Raw genomic sequence first — 20,515 nt, forward strand, 5'->3', positions numbered from 1 at the left:
TGTTTTAATTATTCTTTGATTGATTTTGGGTTCCTTCTGTAAAACTCAAATAATATAAATCTGTGTCGCCGTCTCGTGGGTCCCGTGCGTGAAGGGTTGATGTTGGCTGACGGGTCCACCCGCCTGAGCCGTGTCTGTCTGATTTTTCTCTTGTCACCCATTGAACGTAATGGGAAAAGAATGTAATAAAAGTCTCGTGTGTCTTGCTGTGCCACTCCCGAGTCTTTTAAAGGGAGGAGAGGAGTTGGAGGCATCTTTGGAGCTTTTTAAGGGGGGGTTTGGAGTGGGCAGCGCTGATTTGGGGGAAATCCATCTCCCTGGGATGTTGGGTCAGGAACCAACCGATTGGGGAAAGAGTTGAAATCAGTGGGTTTGGGGTTTTATTGATTTATGTAATTTAAAAAAAAAAATTCTTTTAATTTCTCTATGCAAGTGATGGCAATGAGCTCTGTGTTACAGGAGGGAGGCGACAGCAGCATCACCCACGTCACCTCTGCCAGACCGGGGGTGTGCGGGGAGTTCAGAAATGGGACTTGGGGGGGTGAAGGTGTTGGTACAGGAGAGAAGTCACCCCATCCAGAGTGAGCAGATCCTCCCCCCTGCCTATTTTGGCTTTTTTTGGACCATTTGCAACACAATTAATTACCATTCAATCCAAAGGTTCTAGTTATCTTCCTTTTTTTTTTTTTTTTTTTTTTTAATTTCTTTCCAAATCCCCTCTGGCACAGGTCTGTGGGGTCAGGCAGGTTCATCCCGATCACCCTTTTACCTAAAACTCGAGGAACTGAGAGAAAAATGGGGCACTTGAGCCAAGCCGGGGATCGGAGCCCGGTGCCTCAAAATCCCCCGGGACCAGCGGCGCGCGGGATCCCGATGGGATGCTCGGAAGCATTGGAGACGTCACCAACCGGCTGCCGGATTTAACAAAGGTTTTATTACGGTTTAGGGAAAGCCGCAGGATCTACAGCGCCCTCGGAGCTGTTAGAGAGAAAATGAAGCCGGAGAAATCCAGGTTTGAAGGGAAGGCTGATCCGCGGGTGCAAATTTTCGGAGGAGGTGACTGGGAAACACCGAAGGGATTGATTGATGCGGCTGCGTGTGATGGATAAATCCTTCCCGTGGAGCATCCCATCGCTGGCAGTGATGGACGGGTGCAACTATCCCCAGGCTGATGCTGCTGGAAAGCTGATGTTGCCGTTTAATTGTACCTTCAAAATAAAAAGCAAACAACCACCAAACAGTTTCACGGACTAGAAACTCCCCCTAACATCAGTTTAGGAGCTTGGGAACAGCGGATTTTCTCGTTCGCAAAGGAGCAAATGCTTTGCTTCGACGAGACCGCAACGTGGTAATATCCCCTGTAAATGCAAACGATCCCGCCGCGTTGAGACTGAAATGAAATGCAAAACGTCAGCACGGAGCACGGCAAGAACAAAACAGCCTCTTCCCATCGTAAATTATCAACTCTCCCCCAAAGCAGCTTAATTTTCCTTGTTTTATTTTATTACGAGTAAACACCAGAGAAGCCCCGTGAGCCAGCAAAAATGAGAAGCAGCGTCAGGCGTAGGAAGCCAGACTCTGACTTTGCACCACACCCGCTGATTTGTGGCTACGTTTTGAAATGATTCCTTTATTTGTTTTTAATGGGCCACGTCTGCTGTTTGGGCTGACTTACGTGAGCGGTGGGAACGCGGCCGGGAAGGGGACGCCACGGGGCTCCTCCTTCGGGGACCTCTTTGCGGAGCTGCCGAATATAAGAAAACAGGTGGAGAGAAAACTTCTAAAACTGCGTTATCGACTGGGATCGTGGCGTGGTGGGAGGTTATTTCCCAGCGTGGTCCCCTTCCCCTCTCCTCTTTTTACCTGTACCGCTTGGTGTTGATGAGCCAGTGCACAAAGTCCTTGGCCTTCATCTTGTCCAGGTAGCGGGTGAAGTCGCTGGTGAAGGTGCCTTCCGAGTGTCGCTTGATGTTGGAGGCGAAGCTTTGGGCGCTTTGGGATTCGTACGACTGCCATCTGCTCGGGAGAGGAGGATGGGGGAAGAAAATGTGGTTTAATGCACATGGTGGCATCCTGCATTGTCCCTGCGGGAGGTGCCCAGAGCGGGGGGTTGTGTCCTGTAAAGTACTTTACTGTGTGCAGCATCCTCCAGAAAAGCTCTAATAATAAAGAAAAATAATTTGCAGCCTCGGGAGGGTCTGCCAAGCCAGGCCAGGGTTGTCCCCGCCATCATATATACGCACTATCCTATCCCATATTATTTGCCCTACTCCTTGCTCGGCTGTGGTGGGTTCATGCCTGGGAGGGAGGGAGGGAGGGAGGGAGCGTGGTGCCGCCCCGAGGTTTAGATCAACCTCCTCCAGCTCCAGGACAGAGAGCTGACATTGGGGTCCCCCCCTTCCACAAATTCCCCCCGGCAGAAGATCCCCAAAGGATTTTCCTCCCACACAGCTGCCGGCATGGAGCGGGGCTCAGCACCCAGCCCAAATGTGTTGGGTTTGTGTGGCAAGGTTTTGGTAGCGGGGGGGGCTACAGGGGTGGCTTCTGTGAGAAGCTGCCAGAAGCTTCCCCTGTGTCTGACAGAGCCAATGGCAGCCGGCTCCGAGATGGACCCGCCCCTGGCCAAGGCCGAGCCAATCAGCGCCTCTGTGATAACATATTTAAGAAGGAAAAAAAAACAGTTAGAGAGAGCTTTTGCAGCCGGAGAGAGGAGTGAGAAGCTGTAAGAAACTCTGCAGACACCCAGGTCAGTGCAGAAGGAGGGGCAGGAGGTGCTCCAGGCACCGGAGCAGAGATCCCCCTGCAGCCCATGGTGAAGGCCATGGTGAAGCAGGCTGTCCCCCTGCAGCCCATGGAGGAAGGATGAGGGGGTGCAGAGATTCCCCCTGCAGCCCATGGAGGAAGGATGAGGGGGTGCAGAGATTCCCCCTGCAGCCCATGGAGGAAGGATGAGGGGGTGTAGAGATTCCCCCTGCAGCCCATGGAGGAAGGATGAGGGGGTGCAGAGATTCCCCCTGCAGCCCATGGAGGAAGGATGAGGGGGTGCAGAGATTCCCCCTGCAGCCCGTGGAGGACCCCACGCCGGAGCAGGTGGAGGCACCTGAAGGAGGCCGTGGCCCGTGGGAAGCCCACGCTGGATCAAGTTGCTGGCAGGACCTGTGGACCCGTGGAGAGAGGAGCCCACGCCGGAGCAGGTTTGCTGGCAGGACTTGTGACCCCGTGGGGGACCCACGCTGGAGCAGTTTGCTCCTGAAGGTCTGCACCCCGTGTGAGAGACCACGCTGGAGCAGTTCGTGAAGGACTGTAGCCCGTGGGAGAGGCTCCATGTAGGAGCAGGGGAACGATGAGAGGAGTCCTCCCCGTGAGGAGGAAGAAGCGGCAGACTCAAAGATTAATTAGAGTTGTACATTTTTTATCTTTGCTGGATGCCTTAGCACTTCAGGGGGAGTAAAATGCCACCCCCCACCCCCCCTCATTTGCTGAAACTTTGGCTTTTGTTTGCCTATCACCACGCACTTTCAGTGCTCTGGTTTAAATTCTTTGGTGGCATCTCCGTGCGAGGCTCGCTGCGATTTCGGGGATGCTGTGGTGGCCGGGGAAGGGCGATGAGATGCTCGGAGCATCTCGCCACGGACCCGGAGGTCCCCACTTGTCCCGTTTCCTCCCACGTTTGCTCCTGAAGCTTTAAAACTTAATAATATAAAAGCAGCGGGGGATCTGAGCCGCCCCGTAACGGGTATTTTCCCAAGGGTTTGCGCCTCAGTCGTATGTTGGCAGCTTGTGCTGTGAAACACACCAAAACGCCGCTTATGCCTTTCGCCCCGGCGTTTACACCCCATTTCTCTCCTCCGGGTAGGTTTGGTTCAAAACAGAGCTGGTTTCTCCCCATCCACTAAGTTTTCCAAGCAGGATGAGTTTTGGGGTTGCGTGGCTTTAAATAACCGCCCATGCCCAAGATTCCGATTCCAAGAAACGCTCACTTTTTGTGTACCTGGAGTTGGTACACAGCGGGCGACACTGAGCTCCTCTCGGTGAGGGTTACTGCGGTGTCCTGGGGGGGGTCTAACCCCCCTTGATTGATCCCCAAAACCCCAAAACCGCTGACCGACGTCAGGATGAGCCAGGACGAGGGTTACAAAATGACGCTGCTGGAAGAGTTACAGGTAGGGGCTCTGCCGAGGGGCCCAACGTCCCCGATGCCCCCCCACCCCGCCCCAAACGGTTGGAAACCTCTCCCCGAAATCCCGTCGGCATTTCCCCGGAGCGCAGAGGGATGCGGAGGGGGGAGATGCTTTGTGCCGGGGAGGGCTCCCGGCGGCAGGTTCAGCGTCGTTGGTCGGAGTACGGGGGCAAAACGGTTTCTAAGAGAGACGGAGACTTTCCCCGTGTCACCCGCGGGGTGTTTGACTCCCAAACCGCCCCGTGTATTCCCACTCCAACACCCACCTAATGCGCTCGAGCTTGTGATTTCGTTTAAATCGCGATTTTTTTTTTTTAAAACTGCGATTTTTTTTTGAAACCGCGATTTTTTTCTTTAAACAGCGATTTTTTTTTAAATTGCAATTTAAAGCGATTTTATTAAGCCCTTTCATCCCATACCTTTTCCCGGCTTGGGGTTTGGAGTTTCTTGGGGTTGGTTTTTTTGGGGATTTTTTTTTTTTTTGGCAAAACCAAAGGGGAGCAGGATGCATTTTTGCTAAGAGGGGACGGAGGGTGGTGGAGGCCATCATCGGAGAGAGGACAGGAAAGCCACGGGCGCGTGATAATCCGGCTGCCGGGTTACGTGGGCGAGTCCCGGGAGCTGGCGGGGAGTTAGCAACAGGTCGGCTCTGAAATTAATACTCGGGGACCAGCAAACTCGTTTCCAGACAGGAGCGTTTCTTCCTCTTGTTCGTTAAATTAACCGGTGCCTTTCCCGAGCATCGCTGCTGCGCGGTGGCAGGTGATGCTGTTCAGTCGAAGCAGGAATTTGGGGGATAAAAAGCAGATTTCACGTTAGTGTTTGCAGCTTAAATCATAACAAGTTATTTATTCTCTGGCTTTGGGATTGTGTTTTTTTTTTTTAATTAAGTCTTTGTGATTAATGCATCATCATTAGTACGACGGGCAGCATATGCCAGCGCAGCGTTTGAAGTTTTATTTTAAATTATGGGTTTGGTTCTTTTGGGCTGTTTCCCAGTGCCCGGTGTAGCTCTTGCTTCTTGAATTTCGTCCAACAGCCCTGCCAGTTCCCCAAGTTTTCTTGGTGTTTTGCTCTTCTTCAAACTTCGGTTTCAGAAATCGAGCAACTGGGTGCGAATCTCAGAGGGGTTTTTGGGGGTTTTTTTTGTGTTTGAACGATGCTACGGGCTGTTTTATTGGGTTATGGGAAGAGAAACCTCCTCCAAGTCCGTGCTTTTAGGGCTGTGCCTGGAGGAGGAGGCACGCGGAGGCGTGATGCTCGTGGATTTGGGTGGACGCGGGGGTGGACGATGGCCGGGAGGACGTAAGGGAGCTCTGCGCAACTTTTCCCTTCTCCTTTCTAAACAGGGAGATGACGAAGAGGCAGTGATTGACCAAGGAAGAACGAGCAACGTCGTCAATATTCACTATGAGAAGGAGGAGTTGGAAGGTGAGTCTCTGCTGAGATCCCGGTAGAGGAGCCGCCAGCCCAGCGCCTTTTCCCGTCGCACAAAGTCCCTGCGACGTCCCTTGCTTGGCATTTTAGATGATCGGGAACCATCACTTGTTGTTGCTCTCTCGTTGCAAAGTTTGAGTAAAATAGGCTTGGGAAAAAAGGGCAGGTCTGTGACGTTCAGGGATCCAGTTAAAAGAAAATTAAGAGAAGTTGGTGTTTCCTCCTGGGATGGCTGCACTGATTTAATTGCAGCATCTGCGTCAAGCGTCTCCGCGGTATCGAGAACGATGCAAACGCCGCTTTTTCGCAGGCCACCGGACCCTGTACGTGGGCGTGCGGATGCCGCTGGTGAGGCAAAGCCAGCGGCATCACCGTCCCCACAGCCAGAAGCATCGGGAACGGGAACGGGAGAAGGACTCTGCCCCGACGGAGCAGGGCTACCACTGTAAGTCCCGCCGCAGCGTTCACTGAACTCCTCGGGGCTACGTGGGTGCTGGGGTCTTCTGCAAGCAGGTCCCCGTGCCTGTTTGAGTGGCTTGCTGTTCCTCCGAGGGAAAGCGGCATCATTTAGCAGGACCCTCTCTCTTTTCCCAAACTTTCCTCTTTCTTCTCTTTTTTTTTTTTTTTTATTTTTTTTTAAGACAGTTAAATGCATAAAGGATTTAGGCTCGCCTTCCTCAGAGGGATCCTGGCTTTAAAAATGGAACTGTGGGGAAGGGAAGGTGCCCATCCTTATGCAGAGGTGGATTAGATGCTTCTCCTTCTCTGGGGCTCTGTGCAAGCCTGGACAGAGCCAGGGCAGAGGGGCCAGCCCGATGTTTATGGTGCCGATCGATGCCCGCTTTGCCTATGAGCGTGACGGGCCGTATTCGGGCACGGTAACGGGACGGGGCTTTGCCTTCTGCCCCCAGACACTCCGTCCCAGCGAGTGCAGTTCATCCTCGGGACCGAGGAGGACGAGCAGCACGTTCCCCATGACTTGTTCACCGAGCTGGATGAGATCTGCGTGAAAGAGGGTGAAGATGCCGAGTGGAAGGAAACGGCAAGGTAAATCCCCGCTGCCGGCCGCGGTGGGAGAGGAGTCCCCTCGCCGGCAGCGCCCGCGGGCTCTGCTTTCCGCTCTCCGGGACTTTGGCAAAGCTTTTGCAGGTGCCGATGCGAGGAGCCTTCTCTCGCCGCCCTGTAGCTCTGTTAAAGGGGTTGCGGAGCTGAGGCCGTTTCCTCGCAATGGGGCTGATCGCGCCTGATGTCCGCAGGTGGCTGAAGTTTGAGGAGGACGTGGAAGACGGCGGCGAGCGCTGGAGCAAGCCCTACGTGGCCACGCTGTCCTTGCACAGCCTCTCTGAGCTGAGGAGTTGCATCATCAACGGGACGGTGCTGCTGGACATTTGTGCCAACAGCATCGAAGAGATTGCAGGTACCGCGGGCGCCGCGTCTCTGCGGGAACGGCCGAGCTCGGTTTGCCGCGGTGCCCTCCGCTCCCGAATCAAACCCTGCCCCAACGGCGCGTCCTTTTCCAGAAACCCCGCTGTGTTTTTAAGTTGGTTTTGGATGCAGGCTGGGCGTGCAACAGTCACACCAGCTTTTTCTGGTGTGTTTTTTCCAGCTTTTTTTTTAAATGTGTAGAGTCAGACAGAAAGGCCAGACGGGGCAAGAAAATTGCATTATTTCGAATGGGAAATAATTATCTTAGCAGAGTGATGAATAAGCACTTTGCTCGTGTTTTTTAGCAAAAGAAACTTCTTGCTTTCGCTGCAAAGGCTGAACTGTATTAAAATGTCTTGCTAAGCAAGGCTGGGCCTGTGTCAGGGGATCCTGCGTGGCACAGCCTTCCCCCGGGGGCTTCGGGGGTTGGGACCTGGGGGGGTTTCTGCTCTGACGGCTTCGTTTCCCTTTGCCATCCCCAGATATGATCCTGGGCCCGCAAGACCAGTCCACGGAGTTTGACGAGCACGTGTGGGCAAAAGTTCGAGAAGTCCTACTGAAGAAGCATCACCATCAGAATGAGAAGAAAAGAAACAACCTTCTTCCCATCGTCCGCTCGTTTGCTGATGTGAGCAAGAAGCAGTCAGACCTGCACCTCCTTGACAAGCCAGGTGAGGGTTCCTGCAGGGCTCTGGTCCCATTCGACTTGTCCTGGCAGAGGAGAAGCATCCCAATTGCTCCTTGTCCGTCTTTCTGAGTGTCTTTCTTTTTCCTACCAGCCCAAACACTCACCCCGCATCCTTGTCCTACCACTGCAGAAGCTAAAAATGGGGTGAACCACGAGAGCAACGCGATGGACTTAAGCAAGGTGAGACGCTCGTAGCTATCTTATGCCTTTAGGGCCAGATTTGGTCTTGCAAATTTGGCTGCAGAGTGCTGAGGGCTTTGCTTTTGGGGTATTTGCCTGAAAATCGCTTGTTGTGCCTAGGCGCAGCTGCATTTCATGAAGAAAATTCCCACCGGGGCTGAAGCATCCAACGTGCTCGTAGGAGAGCTGGATTTCCTTCGCCAGCCCATCGTGGCATTTGTCCGCCTGACCCCGGCTGTCCTCCTCTCGGGCATGACGGAAGTTCCCATCCCAACAAGGTCTGAAGGAGAAGCACAAAGATTTTATTTCAAAAAACCCCCACCCAACAAAAGAACATCAAGGTGCATGCATCAGTTTGGCGTCCCAAGGGAACAAGGGCAGGGGGAGCGAGGACATTTCTCCCACTCGCATCCCTTCCCTGCTGTGTCTTTCAAACCCCTTGGCCAATTTTAATGAAAATTGGCCCAAAAATTAAATTTGCCATCGGTTTTGGTGAATTTCAAATTCCTGGCGGAGTCGGTGAGCCTACGTGTCCCCTCTGGAGCTGCGCTCGGGGCTGGGGGCTCCCAGGGATTTCCTTGGGTGTCCTTTGAGCAAGGACACGTTCTTCTCGCTCATTGTGTTTTTCTTGCCCAGGTTCCTGTTTGTTTTGCTTGGACCAGAAGGCAAAGCCCATCAGTACCATGAGATCGGCAGGTCCATGGCTACTATCATGACGGATGAGGTGCGAGAAGAGAGAATTCCGGGTCATTTTTGGTTTTCTTCAGCTCTCTGCAGTAGTGAGGAAGAGGATTTGCTTCCCAACTGCCCACACCTCTCCAGATAGCCCACCCCTCGTTCACACGCCGAAGCAAACGCACGGATTTGTATCACCCCACCTCTTGGAGGTTGAAATCCCACCCGGTGTGCATCCTGCACCTCCCCGGGGTCCCCAGCACCCTGTCCCCAGTGGTGGCGTTGCCAGGGCCAGTGAAACTTCCCCGCTTTGAGCAAAAGGGTATGGTGTGCCATGAGGGATGGGGACCTCGTGGAGGAGATGATTACAAGTACTGTGATGGACAGATTTTTCCATTTGGGGGAATATTTCCTGCCATTACAAGCAGGAAATTTGGGGAAAATGATCTTGCATTTAGCCAGGAGCTTACTGTAGTGCTTAGGACATCGGAGATGGGTTGGCCTCTGAGCAGGTTGTCTCCTGTCGGCAGGTTTTCCGTGACGTTGCCTATAAAGCCGAGAACCGGGCTGACCTCGTGGCCGGCATCGACGAGTTTCTGGATCAGGTCACGGTCTTGCCGCCAGGAGAATGGGATCCATCGATCCGAATCGAGCCCCCGAAAAACGTCCCTTCGCAGGTGGGTGCTGCGGCGGAGGGAGGCGCGAGGGGGACGGGCAGGCCGGCGGCCGGCCGGCCGGGGATGCTGTTCTGGGACCCAGATTCACCAGGTCCCAGTTTGACGCAGTCACATACCCAGACCAGAAGCCCAACAAGCCAGTGGTTACGAATCCATAGCTTTGGCTTATTTCCTTTTTAACAGGGAAAAAGGAAGATGCCAGGAGCTCTCGATGACAGTGCTTCTCACAGCAAGCCAGAGAAACACAGTGGTCCTGAACTGGAGCGCACGGGAAGGTGTGAGCTTTAATAGTTTGTGGGGTTTGTTGTTTGTTTTTTTTTTTTCTCTTTGCCTCTAGAATCGGAGCGTGCACCTTCCCTTGTAGCAGTTTTCTGGGGTTAGTTGGTTCAGTGAAGGGGCTTCACATTACCAGCTCGGTCCCCTGGGCTGGGCAGGTGAGATCTGGGCAGCTGGGCTCAGCCACAGCACCACTGCAGACAGATTTTCTTGATTTGGGGTGGAAGCAGCTGTGTAAATACCTCCAGGGAGAGCTCTGCTGCTTCTCCAAGCAAGGGACAGTTGCAGTAAGAGGGGATGGGCTTTCAGGTTTGGTCCTTTTTCTTTTTGTTGGAGGGGTTTTTTGTGCTTGCTTGGTTTCTGCCGGGTATAAAACGGCCGAAGGAGACTGCTGCTGGTTAGCAATGAAGGTTACTGTCTGCTTGGGCTTGTCCTTCTGCAGCAAAACCCCCTCTGTGTGGTCTTGCAGGGAAACAGTCTATTTGTTTTTCCTTCCTCCAGGCTCTTTGGAGGTTTGATCCTGGACGTGAAGCGCAAAGCCCCGTGGTTCTGGAGCGACTTTCGGGATGGTCTGAGCCTGCAGTGTCTGGCGTCCTTCCTCTTCCTCTTCTGTGCCTGCATGTCCCCTGTCATCACCTTCGGGGGACTGCTGGGGGAGGCGACCGACGGCCACATCGTGAGCAGCTCTCTTGGGTGGCGTGGGGGAGCGCAAAACTCATGCAAAATCTTCGCTGCAGTGAATTTGCTTTGGGTTTTTTCTTCTTTTTCCCATTGATTTATTTCCTCGCCGCTGCCTCTTCCCTGGACAGAGTGCCATGGAGTCACTGCTGGGCGCATCCATGACCGGCGTGGTGTATTCCCTCTTTGCTGGCCAACCTCTCACCATCCTCGGCAGCACTGGACCCGTCCTCGTGTTCGAAAAGATCCTCTACAAATTCTGCAAGTAAGGCCGGCTGCCGCGGCCGAGTGCCGCGAGAGCCTTCAGGAGGCACTGGTGGAGAAAAGAGGTTTTTCTCGTCTTTTTCTCAGTGAGAGTTGTTAGATTTCAGTTGTTTTCTGTGTCGCAGACGTTGCACGCTGCTGCTTTAGTATGTGATGGTGCAAGAGCCCTTGGTCTCTGAAGGATGGATGAGGTTGTTTGGGGGTTTTAGGGTTAAAATGAAGCAGGAAGAGGAGAAGCCATAAGGATGGGGATCCTTGTGTTGTGATGAGTTTGATGTGAGATGAGACACCCTGATTGCAATTCAATTTATTCTTCAGCCCCAGCTTGCTGGTAGCAGGTGACTGGGTGCAAAATCAGCCGGGGTTTTGGTGTTAGGGCATGGGGGTGATGTGGGAGGACACCACCTTCCACAAAGGGCCCTGACCTCAATTAGCCTCCAAGGCCTTAACACAAGCTAATTGTTAAATAACAATCATGAAATAATTGGCCTCTCCTCCTGCAGGTCCGCACCCTGCACCGCAGCCCCAAGGCTGTCTGTAGTAGGACATGGAAAGTGCATTTACCACCTGCAGCCTTGACGTGCTCCTAAATTGCTCGTGATTTTCCCCGAAGGAAGGCACGGCTCGGCGCCTCTTCCTGGCCTTTCCAGCCTTTGTTTGATTTTGGTTTCCCAGGGAGTACGCGCTCTCCTATCTCTCTCTGCGGGCCTGCATCGGGCTGTGGACTGCCGCCTTCTGCATAGTGCTGGTGGCCACCGACGCCAGCTGTTTGGTGTGCTACATCACCCGCTTCACCGAAGAAGCCTTCGCCTCCCTCATCTGCATCATCTTCATCTACGAGGCTCTGGAGAAGCTGAGTCACCTGCGAGAGACCTACCCTGTGCACATGCACAGCAAGCTCGACTTCCTCACCGTCTACTAGTGAGTTTTTCTTTTCCTCCTAAAAGGCTGCTGCCCCTTGGCAGGAGCTCAGGGCTGCACCTCTATTGCCTTTCCCTCACCCTCGTCTTGGCTTTTCTCCTCCCAGCTGTAAGTGTGAGGCACCAAGCCATCCCAGCAACGCAACCCTGCGTTTCTGGGAGAGCAACGAGATCAACGTGTCTGGCATCGCCTGGGAAAACCTCACGGTGACTGTAAGTGCCCCAAGCCACTACTTCCGCGGCCGCGGGGTCCAGGGGCGTTCACATTTTGCAAAAGTCAGAGCCCTTCGGGTGATGAGGGGCTTCAGACTGTGCTAGTGCTGCTCTGCAAAGTCATTCTTTAAATCTAACGTGTGGTTTTAACCCGCTTGGTCCTGGGAAGGAGAGTCCACCTTGTCCCCCCAACATCGTGGGTAATAACTGTCCTCCTTGACCCTGTCGCAGGACAATTTTTCTGACCAGGAGCAAGGTTAAGTGGGTGGTTTGATTCTTGTAGAAGTTGGAGGACTTAAGTTCCTGCTTGAAGGTAGTCCTTAGCTTCCTTACTTGGTTCCTAAGAACTCCAGTCCTTGCTTGCTTACTCAGCACTGTCTGTAGGTCCATGCATAAATTTGCACGTCTGAGCAGCCTCTCGGGCTGCTGTTGCTGGAAGCAAAGCCCAGGCATAGGATGGGAGGCTCTTCAGGACATCTTCATCCCCTCTTGGCCGTGTCCTGGGAGCCCTTCGCTGGGAAGGGACGATTCGTCTCTTCTCCTTTCCTTCCGCGGCTGTCTTAGCCCTCCTTCCCTGCTCCCTCTTTCTCTATCCCCAAGAACTTCCAGTGTTTCCTTCCCCTCTTGGCGTCTTCTTCAGCCACGGTTGCCTGCCATTCGAGCGGAGGATGTGCCATGGGTCTGTGATATGGTGTCCCATCACATCTCGCCTCTCCGCTCTCCTCTGTGCGGTTCGATGTCACTTGTTCAGCTGCTGCTCATTCAATATAAATCTCCGTCAGCAGCAGCAGCAGCAGCAGCAGTTACAAGGTCATGGATCTTGGACCAAGATCCTCAAAAGCCCCGAGTTATCCCAGGTTTCCTTGCCGCACGTGCACTACCTTTGTGTCCTGACGCTCTGTTTCTCCAGGAATGTCGGTATTTGCATGGAGAGTTTCACGGACCTGCCTGTGGACGCAATGGCCCCTACGCGCCTAATGTCCTCTTCTGGTGCTGCATCCTCTTCTTCTCCACCTTTGTCCTGTCGAGCTTCTTGAAGAAGTTTAAAAGCAGCCGTTACTTCCCAACCAGAGTAGGTAGAAGATGGTGGCCGGCAGCAGTCTCCACACTCATTTCCCAAAATGGCTTTCCCGGAGCGCTAAGCAGTATTTGCCACCGCTTGGTCAAGCTGGGAAACATTGACCTTGAAGGCCAAACTCTCCAGCAGCTTGGATGTCCCTCCCTCGTTTCCATGAGTGCTAAACGACCGCGGCGTTTCCCACCTGCCTCGCGACCTGCCCCCGAGCGATATTTTGCTCAGGCAGTGGGAAAAGAGGTCTTCCAAAGTTGTGGGGGTTTATTTGCCTTTTTTTTTTTTTTTTTTTTTTTAACCTTCTGTGCATTATGCTCAAGGGGAAAGTTGGTTCAAATGAGGAGCTGCCATAGGAAAAGACACTTTTTCTTCCTTTTGAGGAACATACGATGCCTCAGTGCGCCTTATTCCCATTTTAGCTGTGAGCATGGCTGCAGTGGCAGCCATCTGCTTCCTTATTTTTTAATATTTTTTTTACTTAAGGTTTGAATTCAAACAACCCTCTTCCACCTAATTAAACTCTTTTTTTTTTTTATTGTCTGACACCAGCTCTCACAGAGACAAGCACAGCAACAGTAGCTAACCAAGGGATTTGGCTGCATGTCCTCAGAGTGGTGGGATTTTGTTAACCAGCCTTAATGTTGTTGATGTCTCTCATTTTTCCATCTCATGTTGTGGCCCCCTTTGCGATGCCCCTTTCAGCTCTGGTTTCTTGCCCCAGGTGCGGTCCACAATAAGTGACTTTGCTGTTTTCCTCACCATCGTCATCATGGTGCTCATTGACTTCATGACTGGGATCCCGTCACCGAAGCTCCACATCCCCCATACGTTCAAGGTAGGGGGGGTGTTGTGGCACGGAGCGGGTTTCACCGGGGCAGGACAGGGCTGAGTCTGGAGGAGATGCTGGTGGTGTGATCATCTCCTCCTCCACCTCCAAGTGCATCGTTTCCTCCTGGAAATGAGAAGACAGCCCCAAAACTAGGTACCTGCAGGAGAAATAGCTACAGGTGCTTGCAAAGAGGATGCTGGCACTGCTGAGCCCCGGGGTGACGTGAAACCAGGGCTGGGAGATGCTGTGACACGGGGATGGAGGGGAAAATCCAAGCCGGTGAAGTAGCTGGGCTGGGAGACGAGGCTGATGTGTGTGCTTTGTTGCAGCCTACCAGAGACGACCGCGGGTGGTTCATCAACCCCATAGGACCCAACCCTTGGTGGACGGTGGTGGCTGCGCTCATCCCAGCTCTGCTTTGCACCATCTTGATATTCATGGACCAGCAGATCACGGCTCTTATCGTGAACAGGAAGGAGCACAGGCTGAAGGTAAGGGGCTGCAGGAGACAACCCCATCCGCAACCCGCTCTGGGCTGCAGGTACGGGGAGAAGCTCCAATTCCAAATGCCTTGTGAAGGCATTGGTTTGGAACAACGTCAGGCAGCGTGGCAAGATGGTCTCCTGGCTTAATGATGACACAGGGAGCAAACGACAACAGGGGAGTTCAGATGAGCAATCTTTCGGAGGAGCATATTAAGCTTAGAGCGTTGTAGAAGCACGCTTTTGTTTTAAAATGTCAGCAGCAGCTGGGGAACGAATCATTTTGATGTGCTGCCAGGGATAACTGAGAGTCATATCTTACTCGCAAGTGGTAGAAATGTCTTTATGAATGAAAAATAGTAAGGTGGTTTTTTGGTTGAGAAGTAGATACAAACTCCCCAAATCCACTTTGTCTGAACTGCTGCCGGATTGTCATGCAAGGTGCTTGCGCAAAGACTGGATACATCCTTATTTGTTTCCAGTTCGTGTTTTCAATTTTCAAGACGTCGACTTGAGCTCAAACAGGGTTGTTTGGGTCTGACTTGCGACGTTGTCCTTGCTCTTGTCCCGTGAGATGCTCTGTTTCTTGTTTCGCTCCGCGCAGAAAGGATGCGGGTACCACCTGGACCTCTTCATGGTGGCCGTGATGCTGGGGGTGTGCTCCGTGATGGGGCTGCCGTGGTTTGTGGCTGCGACCGTCCTGTCCATCACCCACGTGAATAGCCTCAAAGTAGAGTCTGGCTGCTCAGCTCCAGGAGAACAGCCCAAGTTTCTGGGGATACGAGAGCAGAGAGTCACTGGCTTGATGATCTTTGTGCTCATGGGCTGCTCAGTCTTCTTCACTTCGGTGTTAAAGGTAAGAGGAAAATGGAAACCACCCAACAACCGCGAGCTTTTTGGAGGTTATGCAAAACTAGTCCCCTTTCTCCAGGCCTGAGTAGCTGTGGAGCAGAGGAGGAGGTGATCCCAAACCCTGGGGCTCGATCCGTGGTGGGAACCACCCTCGGTTGCACTTTCCAGCCCTTCAGACCCCAGTTTGGCACGCTCGAGCCAAGCGAGCAAGCCAACTGCTTGGATTTTCAGATGTCTTTCAGGCCCACCCGTGTTTATGGGTTACGATGAAGCGTATTTAGAGCAGTACCTCTGCTCTTTCAACCAGGCAGCACGTTATCGCTTGCAATTTGTTCCCCCAGATGCCTCGGAACAGCCGTTCCCAGTAGCTAAACGCGCTGAAATCGTCCCCGTGGGCTTCCTTGCGTGTTGCCACAAGAACACGTACAAATGTTTTTCTACCGTCGCAGAACGCGGCATATGGTAGCATGGGCGAAATCACCTATTTTCCTCCAACCTTTCTGGAAAACAGGATTATTCTGATGAAGTGTAACTCAAAAGCTCAGCCTAAAGCAGAGCATTAAATCGTTCGCACGCACAAAATCTCTGATGGTTAAAATCCGACACTTCTCTAACCCTCTGGAAGCTGGAAGGCTTTAGGCAATTTTAGGCAGGGACTGTAGAAGAGAGCGGTAATACTGAAAATGCAATTTGAAAACAAGAATGCACTAACTTCTGTATTTATTTTTGGAGTTTATACCAATGCCTGTGCTTTATGGCGTCTTTCTCTACATGGGTGTGTCGTCGCTCAGAGGAATTCAGGTACGGCCTCTTTTACAGCGTGTTGGGTCCCTGGTATTTCATCTCTATAGAAGCAGGTAAAAAAAGCAGTGGCATGGGGGAAAAACCCCTCTCCGAAAGCAAGCGATCAAAATATTTTGTGTAAGAAAAAGATTGGAGGAGGCACAGGAGGTGTATAGGGCCGGGAGGACCGGGCAAGTTCAGGGCAGGTTACGGGAAAATGGGGGAATTCAGCGCGAAGGGAAGGCGATTTCTGTGGCTGGTGGAAATCCTTGCTGGGGGATTCAGCGTGCTGAGAAACGCTGAGAACAGAATAACGGGGAATAATTGCAGTTCGGTGGGCAGCTCTCGCGGGCAAGCCGGTTTATAGGTGGAGCGGAGGGAAAATTGGGTGCTGCTCGCAGAGGAACGCGGTGGGATCCAGGATTTCTCATTGCAAGTGAGATCCTGAACACTCCCTCCGCGTCTCCCCGGGGCCAGAAACTTCTCACTGTTATTTTACAGTTCTTCGATCGCTTGAAGCTGTTTGGGATGCCGGCGAAACACCAGCCGGATTTCATCTACCTGCGGCACGTCCCCTTGCGAAAGGTGCATTGCTTCACCATGATCCAGCTGATCTGCCTCGTCCTGCTCTGGGCCATCAAGGTGTCGCGTGCCGCCATCATCTTCCCCATGATGGTAAGAGCCGGTGCTGCTCGGCGTCGGGGTGTTTGTAGCGTCGGAGCGAGCTGTGGCATCATCTCTGACCTCGCTGCACCTTCCCTCTTATTCGTGAAGGTTTTGGCTCTCGTTTTTGTCCGGAAAGTGATGGATTTCTGCTTCTCGAAGCGAGAGCTCAGCTTTCTGGATGACCTTATGCCAGAAAGCAAGCAGAAGAAGTTGGACGATGCCAAAAATGAAGCCAAAGAAGAAGAGGTGAAGCTTGCTGGGTGCTCGGGGCCGGGCGTCTCCCTCGGGCTGTGAGATTGCCTCTTTCTGCCACAGCTCGTCTTTAAATGTCGGGGCAAGATCAGAACTAAACAGAAACGGATCCTAATAGCCTGGATCACACATCGTAACCTTTTGTCCTAAATTAGCAGTGAGCTTAACACTTGACTAGAGGTATAATTTTAAAAATGAGTCCTATAATAAAGATTATTATTATTATTATTATTATTAATACTACGGAAAGGTTCTCATAATAGCATTTTTTAATCCCCCCAAAGTATTTGGAGTGAAAGGTCTTCACCCTGCTGCACTAATAGCTAAAGCTGCCGCAGGTCAGGAGGAGAGGACAGCGTGCAACGTCTTTACTGGGTGCTGAGTTTATCTCCGCTTTGATTAAAGACCGAGAACTTGATTTGTCCCTTTTCCGTCAGGAGTCCCAGAAGGTGATGGAAGCTGCTGCTGCAAATTGGGTTCAACTGAAAGTGGGGAAGACCAGCGACTTGGATATCCCACAGCAAAGCAGCGACAGGTAAAGTGCCACCAAGCGCCAGGACCCCCGGCAAGATTCGTTTGAAGGTGTTTGGCACCGTCTTTATCGAGCGTCCCTCGTAAAGCGGTCCGCTCGGCGGGAAAATCAAATTTCTGGGCAGGGCTGCCGGAGGCGATGGCGGGGCTCTGCCCCTGCGCAGAGCGGCTGCACAACTCCCATTTAACCCCCAAAACTTGCATCATCAGTGACTTTAGGGTAGCAGGAGATCCTCATATTTAAGAAAGAGGTGGTGTAGGCACGACCTGTAGCAGCAGTGGCTTAGGAGCCCGCTCCAGGGCTAAACGCCAGCAAGAGCCTTTGCCTGGAGCTGTTGTTCTACAGGCTTGCCTCCCGAAACTCCTCATCCAGCAAAACCTCCGGTGCTTACGCTGAGCTTTGGTTCCCCGGGCCCCCCTGGTCCTCTTGCTGGTGCTAACGCACTTGGCGGCAGCAGTTCCCGTAATCACGGATTGCGATGTAAAATATTTATTGCAGGACCGATCCTTCCGAGATTAATATCTGGGATGAAATGTCGAAAACGACCGTGTGGAAGACTCTCCCTATGAACACAGAAACAGTCTGAATTTGGGGAGGAAAAAGGTAAAGGACCGCATGCGAGCGTGACGAGACGCGCGCGTACGGTTTTCCGTGCTTCGGCCGGCAATGCTGAGCAAACGAGCAGCGGCGAGGACGGTGGCACGCCAGCCAGCTCCTCTCTGCCGCGGTGGTCCCACGAACGGGGCTCAAACCCCATCTTCCACTGATGATGCTCTCCCTTTTTTTTTTTTTTCATTCTTCCCCCTCCCCAGTTTTCATGTTTAGGAATCTTGACTTTGAAGGAGAGGAGCGAGAACGTGACTCAGGGATGTGCCAACGCGGACACGGGGAGAAACTGCTTTTTTTTTTTCCAGTTGGAGGATTCCCATGAAAGCCATGCAGACGTCTTCAGTTATCCTTGGTGTGCTTCAGGCATTCAGTATCTCTAGACCAGCAAACTGAGGTGCACATCACGGTCAATGGGAGTTCGGTGTTGTTGAGCCTCCGGGCGTACGTGCGTGTGTTTGTTGCAGTTGCGTAGTGGTAGAGGGACTGCTACCGCTTTATCATTCAGTGCTATTTTTTTAATACCCAATTCCTCCTCTCCTTTCTCTTTTTTTTTTCCAAATATAAACTCATGTTTATGTTCCAAATAGTTTTCTGTTATACTTGACGCCTTCTCCGTTTTCTTCTTTATCACGGCCGGGTTTTTGGTCTGGTTTGGGGTCCAGGCTTTCGTTCACTCCTACGTCCCTTACAGGTAGGAGAGGGATGTCCTCCCTGGCGGGGCAGCCTAAGGAGCGTCCGAGCAGTTGGGCTAAGGCGAAGGAAAAGCGTTTGCTCCCTGCCCTCCAGTTTTACAGCATTTTACTTTATTTTAATTTTCATTTTTATTTTCTTTTTATTTTCTTTTTGACTTTTATTTTTCTTTTATTTTAATTTTTATTTTTTTATTTTTATTTTATTTTAATTTTATTTTTATTGTATTTATTTTCTTTTCCTTTGGCTCTGCCATCAGCCTGGAAGCTGCAAAATGCAGAAATGCCCCTTTCTTGTCCCCTGGCCGTAAACCGAATATAAGGGACCACTTAAAATCGAATACTTTGAATACAGCGTATGGTTTTGGGAACGGCCAGGTGAGACCTGGGGCTCTGCGTCCCTGGGCTGCCCCCCCCCCGTTGTTCCTCCGCTTTCCTTCCTTTTACCTCCCTGGGACTCTAGGGTTGGTTGTTTTGTTTTTTCTTTTTTCAGCCCTGTCCTTGCAAAGTCTTTTCTCTCGCAGGGTGGGACGAGCTGGGAGGAAAGCGGGAAGCTGCCTTCTCCTCCTCCCTCTCCCTGCCGCTTTGCAGGAACAAGCTGTTCAGCAGAGACGGTTCTCGTGCCCCCTTCACGTTTTGGGGGGGTCCTTGGGCTGCGGCGTCACCCCAGGCACATGCGGTCGAGTCGGGTGGCCCTGGAGCCTGGGAGGAGAGGACAACCCAGAAGAAAAGGTCCCCTTGCAGCCCTGCACCTTGCTGGGGGCTCAGCACCTGCTCCAGGCTCTTGGCGGCTGCGGCCGCTGCCCCGCGCCCAGCTGGGACGGGCGCACGAACCCTCCTGCCATCGGCTTCTCCCATCCGCCGCGGGAACCGTTTTGTGCATCAAACCGACCCAAAGTGACGTGCGGGTGGGGAAAAGAAAATGTGAAATGGCTCTGTAAGGGTGAGAGCGGCACATCACCGAGCAGGGCCAAAATCGGACGCTTTTACGGGATGGGGCTTTGCAAACCGTAGTTTGACGGTTGCCGGCACGGCGGGGTGACCGGTGGAGGGGGAGGAAACTGGTTTAGCTCTTCAAAAAGGAGGGGAGGCCAAAAAAAAAAAGGGGGGTGTGTGTGCTTGGAGGAAGGGAAAGGTGCAAAGCCTGGGTTTTCTCGCTGCTCTTCCTCCGTGCACCTCCCGTCCACGCTGCCTTCCTGTGCTGCTCCCCCGTGCCGTCCCTCCCTCCCCAGGGAGAAAAGGTCGCAGTGGGGGAGAGCCCTGAGCTCTCCACCAGTTGGAAAATAAACTTGAATTCCCGTGGAGGTAGAAGCGTTAAGCCGGTGACGGCATGGGCGTGGAGCTGGGCGGTTGTGGTACCAGTCCCCTTGCTGCCCTGTCCCTAAATGAAATTATTTGGCTTCTCGTAGCGGCCAGTTTTTCTTTTGTCCTTGTTCTTTTCCGTAAGAGGAGAGCGCAGGGCTGGACTCGGCTCCCTCCTGGCAGGGGCCGGAGGCTGGGATTGTTCCCTGCGCGTGCCTGGCGTCTCTTCGGCTCGGAAAGAAAGAAAAGACAGAAACCCACCCGGGAAGGAAAACGGGGCCGGGCTGAACGAAGAGCGGCTGGGGCCAGCTCCGCCGGGATCTGCATCTCCCCTGGCCTCGGGGGGTGCGAAAATTTGGCAGCTGCCTGGCAGTTTCCTTATTTAAAAAGCAAACCAGGCTTCCTCGGCGCGCCCCAGCTTCTCCATTTGGAGCTTTGGCTACTTACAGGGCTAATTTTTTCTTTTTTCTTTTTCTGTATTTATTGTCATTTTAACTTTTTTTTTATTTAAATGAAAGCTGATGTCTTACTTTCTAACGTGACTCTGGGTCATCTCAATGGTGTTTGGAACCCCCCAGCCTGGCTGGAGACCCAGCGCTCCGGCTGCCTGCCCCCATTAGACACCAGAAACCCAGGGATGGCTCCTTATTTTGGGAGGATTTAATATTGCCCTGTGCAGAGGAAAATTATACAGGGGGAAAAAAACCCTCTCAAAGGTGTTCCTGGAATCGCTTTCTGACTGAAAAAAAACCCCATCCTTGAAGTGACCCGTGACGCTTTGGTTGTAGCAAAGCCCCTTTGCCATCGATGCAGGATGGGTGCTGGGTGTTTTCC

The 20,515-nt window shown here is 52.6% G+C and overlaps 1 protein-coding gene across 1 annotated transcript; it reads left to right on the forward strand.

The window, feature by feature from the left end:
* The first annotated feature begins 5,436 nt into the window (after positions 1-5,436).
* On the forward strand, positions 5,437-17,667 carry LOC129201155 (electroneutral sodium bicarbonate exchanger 1-like). The gene is made up of 24 exons (XM_054812306.1): positions 5,437-5,611; positions 5,928-6,062; positions 6,176-6,187; positions 6,529-6,664; positions 6,874-7,034; positions 7,525-7,713; positions 7,822-7,910; positions 8,031-8,188; positions 8,547-8,634; positions 9,116-9,262; positions 9,446-9,537; positions 10,040-10,214; positions 10,348-10,481; positions 11,156-11,401; positions 11,508-11,613; positions 12,524-12,685; positions 13,407-13,520; positions 13,844-14,005; positions 14,601-14,852; positions 15,581-15,649; positions 16,133-16,306; positions 16,406-16,543; positions 16,987-17,084; positions 17,580-17,667. Exons 1-24 carry the CDS (start codon positions 5,437-5,439, stop codon positions 17,665-17,667), a joined length of 3,300 nt encoding a protein of 1,099 aa, XP_054668281.1.
* The last annotated feature ends 2,848 nt before the right edge of the window (positions 17,668-20,515 follow it).

This window comes from Grus americana, unplaced genomic scaffold (genome assembly GCF_028858705.1).
Source record: "Grus americana isolate bGruAme1 unplaced genomic scaffold, bGruAme1.mat scaffold_82, whole genome shotgun sequence".
NCBI classification, from domain to species: Eukaryota; Metazoa; Chordata; class Aves; order Gruiformes; family Gruidae; genus Grus; species Grus americana.

Coding starts and splice junctions, on each gene's coding strand:
- LOC129201155 (XM_054812306.1), top strand. CDS start 5,437: ATGCTCGTGGATTTGGGTGGACGCGGGGGTGGACGATGGCCGGGAGGA. Junction 11,614..12,523: donor GGGAAAACCTCACGGTGACT/GTAAGTGCCCCA, acceptor CTGTTTCTCCAG/GAATGTCGGTATTTGCATGG. Junction 17,085..17,579: donor CCACAGCAAAGCAGCGACAG/GTAAAGTGCCAC, acceptor TATTTATTGCAG/GACCGATCCTTCCGAGATTA.